At 39.0% G+C, this 14320-nt stretch overlaps 1 protein-coding gene across 11 annotated transcripts in view; it reads right to left on the minus strand.

Moving 5' to 3' along the window:
* Positions 1 to 14320, minus strand: part of ATP8B1 (ATPase phospholipid transporting 8B1) — a 32915-nt gene that overhangs the window by 4067 nt on the left and 14528 nt on the right. For 10 of the 11 annotated variants that reach the window (XM_042831216.1, XM_042831221.1, XM_042831215.1 and 7 more), the window contains 15 exons: positions 14005 to 14163; positions 13763 to 13851; positions 12868 to 13058; positions 11039 to 11247; positions 9992 to 10035; positions 9704 to 9863; positions 8352 to 8540; positions 7482 to 7594; positions 6810 to 6974; positions 6261 to 6372; positions 5104 to 5179; positions 3670 to 3802; positions 2401 to 2689; positions 1409 to 1632; positions 709 to 792 (listed from right to left, as the gene is read on the minus strand). In XM_042831216.1, coding sequence (XP_042687150.1) covers positions 709 to 792; positions 1409 to 1632; positions 2401 to 2689; positions 3670 to 3802; positions 5104 to 5179; positions 6261 to 6372; positions 6810 to 6974; positions 7482 to 7594; positions 8352 to 8540; positions 9704 to 9863; positions 9992 to 10035; positions 11039 to 11247; positions 12868 to 13058; positions 13763 to 13851; positions 14005 to 14163 — 2237 coding nt within the window. The remainder of the gene's footprint in view (positions 1 to 708; positions 793 to 1408; positions 1633 to 2400; positions 2690 to 3669; positions 3803 to 5103; positions 5180 to 6260; positions 6373 to 6809; positions 6975 to 7481; positions 7595 to 8351; positions 8541 to 9703; positions 9864 to 9991; positions 10036 to 11038; positions 11248 to 12867; positions 13059 to 13762; positions 13852 to 14004; positions 14164 to 14320) is intronic. The other variant, XM_042831223.1, reaches the window with a different exon arrangement.

The following is a 14320-nucleotide window of genomic DNA, read 5'->3' on the forward strand; positions in this document are numbered from 1 at the left end:
CATGCACACAACCAGGAAGAAACAAGACTGGAGCTTCTAGCAAAGCTATTGCATATTCCATTTTCAGGGCTTAATGATTTTAATGATTTTTTTCAACCTTCAAGAGATTCTATGACTCTATGCTTCTCAGTTTTCAGCCCATTATTTGCAAGCACAAGAACATTCACATTTGCGTAGGGCTTTTCAGCTACAAATTGTGTTGGAGCTTTCCCCCTACAGTGTAAATAAGCAGAAGACTACCACTGCATATTCTGACTTCTGTTCTCTAACATATTCTCAAATGAGAGGTTAATTTGATACTGAACTTATTTCTTAACTTTTGTAGTAGATGTAAACACACACATTGATTTGTTTGGTCAGCAGGTAACCTTTGCATCGAAAAAAAGGTGAAGAGGGCCAACACCACTTGTTCTATTGCACTAAAAAGAAGCTGCACAAGGTGTATTTATTCCATTAATAAAAGTTCTTGCTGTATTGTATACACGAAATCACAGAACATATTTTTAACAAGCAGCACTGGCACTGAAGACCTCAGAATCGACTGACTTTAGCTACTTCAGTAACGCCCTCCTTATTGTCTTTTGCTACCTGACATGCTGTAAAGAATACATGTTAAAAAAAAAAATTCCTTCTGCATAAACGAAAGCAACTTAAAACTTGATGCTGAATGTTTTTGGATTAATCTGTTGTTAGCAGTGTGGAGAATACCTGGTCAAACAAGCCAACTAACAGAACTGGGAGACTCGAGTACAGCACGTTGTACAGTGTGATGAACCAGTCTTCGTATGCTGTCTGAAAAGGAGGAAGAATTTAAATAGCTAATGATTACCTTTTTTTAATTCACCTTTTCTATGATTTTCTTTCTAATACTTCAGAAAATAAATCTGCCCCATCGTACCACTATATCATATGTCTCTGTTTACCATTTTGCTTAAGCCCGTGGAGATGCATCTCATCTCTCACAAGCTTTCTGGCACAGAGATGAGTACAGCCTTTCAACAGCATGTGAATTTCAAGCATTAACATTTACACTGAGCACATTTCAAGCCATTCTCACCAGCAGTTCAAGATTAAGAAAAAAAAAAAAAAAAAAAAGTTTTGTGTTTTTTGCTGATAAATAAATGCACTGCGTCTTTTTACCTAGGAATATTTTAAGCAGAATGGTTAAGTGAGGTTTCCCAAACTACTGTTTAACAATCTCCTGCTTTTTTTCCTTCCCTGTACAATCATGATATTTATTTTAAGTATTCTGAAGTAACACTTGAAGTAAGTAGCTTAGTAATTATTATTCGTAATTATTTATGCTAATTTTGGGTTCCCAGCGCTTCCCAGGCTAAACGTTTGCTACTCTGCACTAACAAAAAGGAAGACTTGCCTGTTAATATTGGACACGAGCATGCCTTCTTACCTGGGCAGAAAAGCCATTGAAGAATGAATACCAGATGTGGATTAGTGTGAAAGCGAAGTTTTTGTAGAAAAAATATCTTAGAAACTTGCACATCCTAATGTAAGACCATCGCCCGTGGACCAGCAGCAACCTCTGCAGATAGCGGAACTGCCCAAAAGAGTAATCGCTGGACATGACAGCTTGCATCCCTTCTTGGCCACTGATTCCAACTCCAATGTGGGCAGCTAAGTTAACAAAACAAACACAACACACATTGCTAAACAAAGAGAGAGGAACAACGTGACCAAGGGCAAATCTTTCACCAGTTCTGATTCTCTGCTTCATGTTCTCCAGCCTCGTTTTATTTCCGCATAAAGCACAGAGGCTTCATTAAAGATTAACGCAACAGTGCAAATGCTCTTCCTTGCCCTGTTATTTAGTGCTCACACCTTCACTGCTTTTTGGATCCTCTCTCCATGTTTGTTCTGTCAGAATGGATACAGGCAAATTTGGCTGAGGAGATAACTAAGTGATGAGACAGAGCAAATACACCCCTGAGCAAACTGGCCAGGCAGTTACAGACTTCCTAACATGAACCGTATCCCAGACGTTTGTTTTTCAATGGAATTCCTTAGGAAGTGTTTCAAAGAGTGCCAGCTGCAACACAGGAGGCCAATGCCACAGAGCAAGGTGCATCTAAGCTATCCTTTTGTCTTGATAACGTTACACTCCTGCAATCCTTAACATGGTAACAGATGTAAATCAAACCCCTTCTCACAGACTGTCTACGTAAAAAGTTAAAACACATCGCCAAAAAAGCATGAACCATTTCACAAAGGGTCTTCTCAAAAAGGGAAAGCACAGTCACAGAAGGCTAACAAGGACTCAAGAAATGTTAACGTGGGCAATGAAACAGATGGCAGAGTCTTCTGTACAAGCAGAAATAGAGAAGAAACTGTGGAAGAACTCTCATAAGATATTCCCTACCAAGAGAAGTCTTACAGCTGCCTTACTTTTAATCATGTTCACATCATTGGCACCGTCCCCAATAGCCAGAGTAATAGCTTTCTTGTATTTCTTCACAAGATCAACCACCATAGCTTTTTGCTTCGGAGTCACTCGACAACAGATCACAGCCTTGCATTCACATGCCAAATCGACAAAATTCTTCTGCTGCTGCTCTTTGTAAGCTTCAGCCCTTCTTTTCTTCTCATTTTGCTTTTGTTTCTCTTCTTCTGTTTTGGGGAATTTCAGTTTAAGTTTCTTCTTCTTCTTCTTTTTCTTCTCTAGCAGGATTTCATTCTGTTTAACAAAAATGTTATGTTCCCTTCTACACCATTTTAAAACAGCACTCCAAGGGCTGCCTATATGCACAACACATTTAACTTCACTGTGCCCCATTTACAGTATTTTAACAAAATACTCATTAAAATGTTTGTCCAGGGAAGCAAATAAACAGTTATGGAGCAACAGAAACAATACGCCTGGTGGAATGAATGAAAGTAAAATGCTTGTGTTTAATGTCACAGCACATCTACAAAGGAATATTTCTTCTGATGGAAGCTAATTCACCTGTTCAACATAGGTAGAAGCGTTTCTTATAAACACATGTTCATTTCTTTATACAGAATAAAGGCTCAGGTCTGGAATGCTGAAGTGCAGCAGGCGGTCCTTAGCTCTCTGTTGGACTTTCTCCTTGGCAGGTGTCTGTAAAAGCAGCCTGCTGACAGGGCGGGTAATAGTCACTGAATTACTGATAGTCATCTCTGCTAAAAGCTCTTCTCTGCTTTCTAAGCTCACGTAAGAGCACCATATTGCAGGACTGATCAGAAAACCTGTCTTTTGTTTCTATGCTTTCACTCCTGTATTTCATTTCAAGCACAATTTCTGTGCTTGTACAGCCCAGCATCCTCTACAGCTGGCAGTGATCTCCTTCATTTTCTCATTTTGTTCCATTAGACTGGGATCCCCACGAAGAACAAACACTCTAAAACTCATAGTGTGCTTTTGTAGAAGCTTCGTTTTACTTTGATGGCAGCTACCGGGGTGATGTGAAAATCCCAAGGCAATCCTTCACTGACTACTATTTTCAACCTTTAAAACTAAAAATACTTCTGAACATAAAAAGCAAACAGAGATGGTCAACTGGTGGCACAATGGCCAAAGAATTTTCATTAATTGGTTTAGCAAAGGATACAAATGAACAATCCCCAAGGAAGGACACCGTCACATGGCAACACCCCCACGTCTCGAATACAAAGGAGATCCTTCTTCATACATACCAACCAGGAGCCAGTGATGATCAAGGCACGATTTCTACTTCCCTGAAAGAAGGGTTCATTCATTCTTAGAGATGAGTGTGTAGTTGATCCAGCTCTATTCCTCTGGTTTTCTAACCTAGTCTGAAGAAGACCACTGGGAAGAAAAGTGAACACTATTAGAGAAAAAGACTTGAGACTAAACTTAGAACTGAAATAAAGTTTGCAGACACAGCATTTTGGGTAATTATTTACTGGTGAACTTAGCAGTGTTGGGCTCATGGTCGGACCTGACAACTTTTTCCAATCTAAGTGATTCTGTGCTTCAACTATTCTATAATCAGTCCCGGACTGAAAATCTGCAGGAAAGAAATGCAAGACCTGCTGCAAGGCTTCTCTTGACTTTCCTAAAATTGAGTCAGGAATGGTTGCAACACTGTCACACAACCCTAATTCTTCTCCCAGCCCCACACAGCTTTTCCTTGGGTCTGTTCATTTTGGCTAAGCTCAGAATACCTTGTAATCCATCATATGTATGTTTTTATAGCTTAGGTCTGTGCTGCGTGAGCATAGGACAGCATAAAACATCAGCTGGAGTTCAAGGATAAGCACCAAGAGCAAAACCTGGCAAATATTCAAGATTTGGAATACAAAAGACCTGCTTAGCCCAATCCAGATGAGCTCTCATAAGCACTTTATGAAATCTCATGATTATCAGAGGAACGGGACCATGAATCAAAAACAGGAAGCCATCCAAACTGATGGCATAACGCTCTCTCCTAAATGATGAGAAATTGTCAGAGTGCCTCAAAATGCCTACAAATCAATGAAGTATGAATGCTCTTCATGTTTATTTTATTTTATTTTATTTTCAGGCCATGGCAGCAATTTATTTATTTGGTTGCTTATTAGCATTCTTTAGGGACCATCGTGACATTGCCACACAGTGAGAAGCCTCAGCATGACCATCTCCTGTAGAAGCCCAGAAGTAAGCAATCACCCACTACATTAAAAAAAAAAAAAAAAAAAAAAATGATCAACTAGCAACACATGTTTCTCCATAGAACTTAGAATATGCTAATCTTAAAAACAAATTCTTCAGAACCATTCAGAAAGTCTGTCTTCCTCAGTACCAGTGTTTTCCCAGTAGAGGTTGCAGGTTTTTAATCAATTGCACTACCAAGGACACAGAACTGAAGCTTAACGTCAACAGCAGCTGAACTGGAACTCAAAACCTCCTCCAGAATGCTACCACATTTACTCACAATGAAGATGTTGCCTTGTAAAATTAAAATTCCAGAAAAAAAAAATAAAATAGAAGCAGTGTACAGTTAAACAGCCAGCAAATGCTGTTCAGTCACTGAATGACCACCATGGAACAAACCAATGTTACTGCTAATCATAAAAAATGAACATTTTTAACTCCTACACAAGAAATTCCTTGTGTTTTCCACTTGCCTGATATCTTCTCCATAGCAGATTGTTGTTTCATCTGTTAAGAGTTCACAAGAAAATCCAATATTTTCAGCAGTTTCTACAACAGAAATAAATACATGAATATATAAGAGAGGAAAGTCTCTGCTTAAAGTTGAGTCTTGAGTGACTGCTGGGAGGAAGCCAAAAGCAATTTTTGAAATTATGTTTCAGCATGAAGAGTTCCTACCACACAGTGTGATAAACTGGGAAAAACATATTAGTACAGAGAAGCAGGGGAATACTTGTTAATTATTTCCCACAGAACAAGAGCTGTGCAGCAATAAAGATACAGTGGATAAGGGGTTTAAAGTCACCAACTTCATATTTTCTGTGCCGTGTTTACTACCAATCATACACTATTGTGGTAGAATGCATTGTTACATGATGTTTTGAGTGCAATAACTCCTAGTGGCCTGAAGAGTCTATCAGCCAACTTTATGGAATAAAGTTCTACCAAGACTTATTTAACTTGCTTATGGACAAGCTGTCTCCGTATCAGAGAGCCATTACACCAAATCCAGCACAAGAATCAGTCAGTGCAAGAATGCCACACTATCCTGCCCCATCTTTAATCCTGATTCACAAGTGATGCTGATCTGACTGCGTGTCCATCCAGGCTGTACTACAGCCAGTCTTACTTGCAAACTTAATACCATTTTTTGATGAAATGTGACTGCAGAATATTAACTTCCAAAAGAAAAGTAAATTAATCTTGGTCAGCAGCATTTGTAATTTCTTTGAAAAGTACATTTTCATTGTAAAAATGATGAATTTGGCAAGCAAGTGTTCTGTCTTCAGAGCCAGACAAACTTGGTGGCAATGAAGATGCTTTTTGTTAAAAGCAAACTGCCGTCTGTTTGCTTTGCACCAAGAAAAGCAGTCACTGGGTACTTCTCTACAGAAGACAACCACGAAATCTGTCATGAAAGCTAATCTCATGGAGGAACAGAAGTTGCACAGAAGCCCATCCATTAAATCTGGGTTGGGAGTAGCTGGCATGAACTGAACAGTTTTGATTTAGTTGGACTTTCATACTGCTCTTCTAGAAAATGTGCCTTATTATAAGTCTGCATTTGTCCTTGTTTCTCTTCTCACTGTTATCCTATTCTTGCTAGCTCTTTGGCTGTTAACAAACTCACCTTTTTTGTCTCCAGTAAGCACCCAGATTTTAATATCTGCTTTTGAGAGTTTTGAAATAGTTTCTGGAACTCCATCCTGTAGTTTGTCTTCAATAGCTGTTGCACCAAGAAGCTAGAAGACATTTGAGACATGTGCATTCAGTAGGATAATCATCTGTAGAAAATAATTCTTCTGCAGTAAAGAATAAAACTACTTTGGCTATGTCTTCAAGCCAAGGTAAGGCTCAAGGTAAGAATTAAGTAATGACAAACCCTTGCATGTAGAAGTCACTACACTGAAATATAGGTTCTAAAATGTAACAAGATAAATTGTTAGAAACTGGAGAAGAGGATGATTGAGATGGTGGAAAGTAAAGAAAACAAGTTGACTAAAATACATCCCCCTCATTTTTAAGCTTTCCTTAGAATTTGTATGGGTCCTAAAGCCAATAAAATACTGAAAAGATCTAAATCAAAAGATCCTATAAACAAGGATAAATTATTTTCAAAGAGATCTGTTTCTTCCTACACAGGAATAAAAACGCATTAAAAATGTAATGTCTGACATACAATCAAGTCTTTTTCTATTTCCTCATATACTTTGTCCAGAGCTTCATCACGATTGCTTGTAGCTACACTGGCCTCCATGAACTTTTTATTCCATGCTTCAAATTCATCATGACTGATGTCTCTATAGCAGAGACAGAGCGTTCTTAGAGTTTCACTTGCAAAAACCTGAAAAATAATGAAAAAAACATTCACAAAAAAAAAAAACCAACACAAAAACCCTTTGAAAAAAGGACTTCAAAGTTACAATCATAAACGTAAATCTAATAAAACAAAGCCTGTCTGCATAATAAATCTTGAACATCTCATAAATGCCAAAATTAAATTACAACTGACAAGGCAGCCTGAGTTAAAAGTCAATCTGAAAAAGTGATAAACAGAATAGAGCTTAGTGATACGGAATACTCCTTAATTAATAACAAAAATATAAACTAATAGACAAAATTTAAGTTCACTTCTCTTGGCAATATAATTAATGCTTTTTTTTTTTTTTTAAATATGCAAAATAACCCAGTATGGGTATGATTGTTTCTCAAGTTCGGGATTATGTATATAATCAATTACATGTTTGCATTTGTTTTAACAGCTCAGCAAAAGGACATCAACTAATTCAGACTATGATCAAAACAAATTTAACATGAGATTGCAAAAACAGCATATTAAAGGCAAACATACATCTAGTGCTTCTTCCGTCGCTTCTCTCTTTAAATTCCTTGGGTGCAACCGTTCAAAAATTACTGTATCAGCTCCTTTACAATACAGCCTGATACGTCCATTGGATTCTCTTACTGTTGAGTAAAACAGGAGTGTTGGACAAAATTGCGGGAGGGCGTTTACATAAAGGAATATTTCAGATTAGATTCTTCATTCTACTACTAAATACACCAACTACACGACCACGTTTCTCCGTGGTACATCACCCCTCATACTGTTCAGCTCAGCGCCTAGGTTGAGAAGTGCATTTCTCTTTCATGACAGGACAGGATATTTTGATTGTCCCCCAAAAATACGTTTTTGGTGATGTTTCATACAACATTAACATCTCACTTGCACACAGGAGCAGGGCAGAGACATACACTAAAGATATTATGCATCATAACTATCACCACAAAATCAAAAGGTCTGCAAACAACTCAAGACTGACTATTTTTAAAGGTAATTAGAACAAAAAATAAAGAATTTTTATTCTATATTTATTATTATTATTTTATATATTTATACCTCAGCCTGCATACCTCATTCCTACAAAGCACATACACAACCAATTTGGTTCTAGGAAAACAGGGAATGAATTATCTTTGTCACATTACTTCAACCTTCTACTAAAGGAACATAAGATCTCCAGTAGAGGCCTCATCTGAGCACCACTGACTGCTGAATGGACACATTTGCACCTAATTACAATGCCTTATTTTGCGACTGAGATCAATGTGGACTAAAATCTATCATAAAGCTTTGTGTCTGAGAGCTCTCTCACCTAGGAAATACAAGTGACTTTTCCTAGAAGAGATCTTGCAAACTAGAGGTTGGCTGTAGTCAACTTACCAATGACAGACATTCGTTTTCTATCACTGTTGAAATCCAGGATCGCGAGGACATCGTAAGTTCTTTCAGTCCCCATTTCACTTATTGTGATGGTATTTTGTGTTCGTGAAAGAAAAACATACCCAAAGTTTCTGGCTGCTGTAACCAAGGCCCCTTCATCTGGGGAGGCTGCCTGGTAGTTGATCTGACCTGCATCATTGACAAGTGAGAAAGAAAGCAAGCCAGGGCACACCTGAGCATTACAGGGGCACTCGGATCACACAGCTGAAAATTTCATGCAAAGTGACTGAAAGCCAAACATGTAACGTCGCATTCCTCCCCCTTTTGAAGTGGCATCTGACATGATGCTGCAGCACCCGACAAAAGTGCCACCAGAGGAGGAGTATTGGGACCATCCCTTTTTATTATGGGTACTTCCCAAACAGGCTGAGTCACTGGTCCCCTTCCACCCAAGCACAAAAGCAAAAACTAACTTATCCATCTCAAAACAAATATTACTTAATTTCTCAAGTACTGTCATTTGAACACTTCCACAAAAGTGCCAAAAACCAAAGCAAAACATAAGTCCTTGCCCACAGGTACCACCAACACAGTACAATGGAAACAACTCCCAAAAGGTCAGTAGCAAGAGCAGGAGCATGCAGGAAACTCGTGGTTTCAAAGAGATCTCTCTAAGATTGGAGTAAGGCAATAGTGCTCTCCTCTTATGTTGAGCATCTCATAAATGTTCAACCTTAATTTCCAAGTGTATGAAGTCTTCATCACACCATCATTCACCTTCACACTTAGTTTCTATCAGTCTTTCTGTTACTCATTTTTGTTACTGGCTGCTGACATCATTTGGGTACACCTACAGGACTGTATTTCAAAGAGTAAACAAATGAAATCTTCATGTGGAAAATAAATGCTCAGCTTTCCACACTGAAAACAAGTTTCCAAATGTTTGCGCTTCCACATGTGTATGGGCAACCAGAGACCATGCTAGTGTCATTTTATTTAAGGCTTATGTTTTTGAGATTTAAAGATGCATCTGAGTAGAAAGAAGACTGTTCACAGGAACTCAAGATGTTTATATAAACCATTCCACTACCTTTCTCAATCTGCTGTTACTGAAGGTATGTATTTGGCAAAACTGTAACCATCATTAAGGACAGTTTTCCTTCCACAAAGAGCTAGATAAATTCAGCACAGGATCTGGGTTTTGAAGAAGAACTGGGTCTTGCTTCTGTTTAATTTAAAAGAACAGTCTATACCTCCTTGCTTATAAGATCGACGTTAGTTTTGGATTGCTCTGTTGTGCAACTGAACTTCAATTACTGTTTCCAAGAGCAGAAGAAAAAAAATATACTCACCATTGGAAACATCCACCATGACTGTATGACAAATAGCAAGCAGAAGAAAGAACTCCTGGATTTCTGGTTCCTTTCTGGACTTTATTTGCTCTATGAGATAGTGATCATAGAACAAGAACTTTCCATCTGCATACACATTCCAGCTGAAATCCACTTGCTGCTTAGAAATAGAAGAATTAGTGTTATCCCATGTGCAATTTTTTGAGCCTACCTGCCTCTCCTCATACCTTAGCATGACAGTGCTCCTACAAACTGCAGGATCTGTGATGCTGGATCACACCAACCTACCTCCCGGTGGCTTGCGAGCTGGCCTGCTGCATCCCGACAGTCTCCTGTGATGCAAGCACCATCCATTCCAAAAAACAGGACAGGTAAAAAAGATTGTTACAACTCATTCACAAGGTCAGCAGTACAGAGTAGCTACATATATTGTACCAGAATATCTCAGATTAAAAGAAAAAAAAAAAAAAGTCAGATTCATTCGTATCATCAGTACCTTTTATTCTGGTGGCTATACCTGCCTATGCCAGGTGTCACTATGCCAGTGATAACAGAAAAATTAGAAAAAAGGCTTCTTGCAGAATTGTCATAAAACATCCATGCTGTTCTAACAGAGCTTTCACTGTCAGAAATCCCTCTTTTTAACTCGGAGGTCAGATGTTTAAGAAGCACACTCTGTTGTTTGCACTGACAAACAGTGGTTCTGCTACAGACAACACCACTGTGTTATTCCAAATACTGAAATCTAGACAAGCTCTAAAAAAATAGAAGGAACTAACATTAAAATGAAAAGCTACTGCTCTTACCACACTTGCTTAGTTGTTCTTTGGATTAACCCTGTGTCAAAGCATTTCTAATAAAAGAAAGCAGTCTGTAAATTATTCATTTCAGACTTTTCTACTGGGAAGATTCCACTTCACTGTTTGCCCTTCAAAAGGATGAAAACAAGGGGAAAACTACAGTTCAATTTTACTGGAGCTTTACTCAGTGCCAGGGCTACTCTGTGGAAGTTTGAAACGAGAAGACCTCCATGCACCTGATTTCAAGCCAGCATTCAAGTTCCTACTCATTTTCACAGACTTACAGCGGAAGATCAACCTGAGGCTGCCAGCTGTGCTGTGCATGCAGGCTGTCAGAGAGCCCCTGACACACATCAGGTGCACAGAGGACAGTGGCTGGGCAAAGACACTCTGAGCCGTGCACCCAAATATGGAATCGCCAGTGCTACTGCCAGGAGCAAACCCTGCCTTTGGTACTGCAAAACTTTGGCACTTGACGTGGAAATCAGAACCTGGTTTTCACTGTGGGTCTTGCAACGTCATGGCACAGACTTACCGTATCTTTGGCCATTTATGCAGCATTTTTTAAATGTCATGATGTTCTGTGTGAGAGTTCCTGTCTTGTCGGAGAAGATATAATGGATCTGCCCCAGCTGCTCATTCAGAGTGGTGGTTCTGGCCTTTGCAGCCGTGTCCTTCTCAGGGTAATACATTTGCAGGTCCCAGTTTATAAAATAACTTTGGCCCAAACGAATCACTTCGACGCTAAATGAAATAAACCAGAAGTTGTTGCTGCCAGTTGTAACTTATATTTAAAATAATGACATTTTATCAGATCTGGAGGGCTCTGGCTGCACTTTCAGGGACTCAAGACTGCCCATATAACATAGGAGCTTAAGCCAAAACAATCACATTTTACCAGTTTATTATAGAGTGCCATAACCCCTAGACAGGCCACTCAACCCAACGTCAGACCACACAGCTCAACTTCAACAACACTGCAGTGACTGCGGAAAAGCCTCTGTGGCCTGATCAAGCCAAAAAATATCAGTGCTGCTACAGCAAATAGAAATCCAACATGGGAATAGCATTTTAAGCACCATTTGGAGAAGAGGAGGTAGAAAGCTGAAGGACTTCATGCTCTAGATGTGCTTGTCAAGAGTAAAATCATTAATGCGTTTAAACTCTGACATCAGAGCATCGTATACCCAAATTCTAGTGATTTTGAAGTAAAACAAATACTAACACGCTATTTGTTAGAAGCAACTAATAAGAATTCGTTGTAGAATCCCCATTTAATAGAACTTGATTTTTATTACTACTATTAAAAAGCACCTCCTTTCTGTTGTATTCATGTTCACTGTGGTACCGTAATCTTTTCTTTTTGATCTACTTCATGTTAAGAAGGATTTAAGCTTTGAAACTGAAGTGTGACTAGGAGCTTTGTGGCTGAAGTGAAAGCCACTGGAAATAGAAATTATTTTGATAAAATATAAAGTCTTAAAAATAGTATTCAACTTTTTGTTGACTTTGTGAAAATTCTGACGTTATTGGGATCACAGTAGTTAAATTAGAAAAAGGCCAGCTTTGCACAGTTTTAAAGGCTGGGCTGGATGGGGTTTTGAACAGCCTGGTCTAGTGGATGGTGTCCTTATCCATGGCAGAGGGGTTGGAAAAAGATGATCTAGGAAGATCTCAGGATCTTCCAACCTGAACTATTACACGATTCCATGATTCTATGATTAGAGCATTAAGGTTTTTCTTTAGAAGAATGAATATGTTTTTTCATTTTATTACAAAAGTAGTTTCCTTCATGCACTGTAAGACTGTAGAATTAGATCAAGAATTTAAATAGCAGAAAGATATGTCTCCTATACTGTCACAGATCACTGCTTGGGAAAGTTTTCTCCTTAGTCAAATTGTAAAGTACATATACACTTAACAGTGTAAGAAAAGTTCAGTATCTTCAAATTCTGTCTCAAAGGGATTTGGGTGATGATTCTATATGAAAATGTTACAGAAAAAAATCACCTTCTTCTAGAATCCTAATGAATAGAGCATAGATAGTATATCTGCCTGCGTTACCATCCAACGTGAAGCTGCATCTGTCACTACCATGGAAAATCAACTTCGTTGGCTGTTAGTTCATGCAATCACAGAATATCATCTAGTTCCAACCACAGTAATATAGGCCAGTCACTACAGAAAGCTGCCCAGGTAAACTCAGCTCTGAATGCCTCCAGGGAAGGGGCATCCACAACTACTTTGGACAACCTGTGCCAGTGCCTCACCATCCTCTGAGTAAAGAATTTCTTCCTAGTATAATTCTGAAGTTTAGTAACTGAATTCTATCAATGGTCCGACTGTTGAAAGGTGCTGACCTACCTCACATAGAGAGAAATGGGAACCATAGTGTTGAGAACAATGATGTAGCCCCAGAAGTTAAGGAAGCCGCGGTAGGGAGGACTGTAGTCCTGTGCATCGTAGAGGTACCAAGATGAGTTGCCAATCTGCTGCTCCCAGTAGGTGTGCCCGATGGCGAGGCCAGCCGAAAGCAGGATGAGGACAACAAAAATCTGCAGTGTATACACACAGGCATATGGCACCTCAATAACATTTGCTAGACTTAATTACCACATCTCCATATTCAAGCCAAAATATTACAGGTACAATAAATAAAGAGAAGGTGAGCAAACCTTTCCCACAAAACAGACTCTTTAGGTAATCTGGGTTCTAATTTCAGTCTATTCCCCAAGCACAGTTCTCACGTTTTGACACTTGCTTAAGTAGGCAGCAAGGAGGGCACAGGAACATGCACTGAGCAGGGCCGTACTGGTGCTAAGTGCCTCCACCTGCCAGCTGCCTCTACCTCTTTCCCAAATCTCAGGGAATCATCTTGCTGATTAGAGCATGGGCTGGGGGACAGAGGCATTCCTCATACAGGCTCCAAGAAAAGTGCAGGTGCTGAGAAGATCTTGGGAGGACCTGGATCCTCAAGGCTCTCTACCCAGCAGTTCAGTGCAGACAGAAGCACCTGCCAGACTGGTTATGACATACATTTCTGCATTGTGCAGGCTGCCTTATATCTCCATTTTAGGGCCACAGATTCCAACAACGTGAGATACACTGTTAGATTCCTTGCCCTACTTCATCCCAACTCAAAACAAAGTAGATGTACACTGTTTATATCAGAAGGAAAAAAAAAAAAGCTTTCTAAGTTTGCACTATGTTTACTTAAAAATGAACTCAAACTTCTGAATTTTAAAGAAAAAAAGCTTACAGTGTAAACCATGTAATTCATAAGGGAGTCAATTTTTGTCCTTTTAAATTTTGTCTTTCCACTGTTTTTCATTATTTTTGTATCAGCACCTAAGGTAGAAGAAAAAAAAGGAAACATTTAACACAGCAAATGCAATTTTTAAAAAGTGGGAATAGTCAAAGTTTATAAGAGAAGGGCGCAATTCTCCTCCTGGGAGTACTCTTTTGATGAGCAAATGTTACACACATTAATTCCACACATACCTGCAAATATGACAACCCCATGGCAGAAATCTGTATTCCTAATTTTACATCCACGTAATAAGATCTTGTCAGCATCTAATGCATAGCTCCTGTTTCTCCAGAACAACGTTCCTGTGAACTTATCCAGTCGGTTATTAGGTTCTTCACATTCAATCAGACCTAAATTTTGAGAACGTGTTTAATAAACAGCACTTTCCACCAAAAACCTCTTGTCCTCTTTTTCTTTTAATACTTCTCAAATTTTAACAAGGGCCTGACTGCAAGAGCGAAGCTCTCTCTGGATCTTAAGCTCCAGGATGAACACAGCATTCAGCTC

Source organism: Centrocercus urophasianus, unplaced genomic scaffold (assembly GCF_019232065.1).
Source record: "Centrocercus urophasianus isolate 14NV4802_14NV808 unplaced genomic scaffold, USGS_Curo_1.0 seq_35, whole genome shotgun sequence".
Taxonomy (NCBI): domain Eukaryota; kingdom Metazoa; phylum Chordata; class Aves; order Galliformes; family Phasianidae; genus Centrocercus; species Centrocercus urophasianus.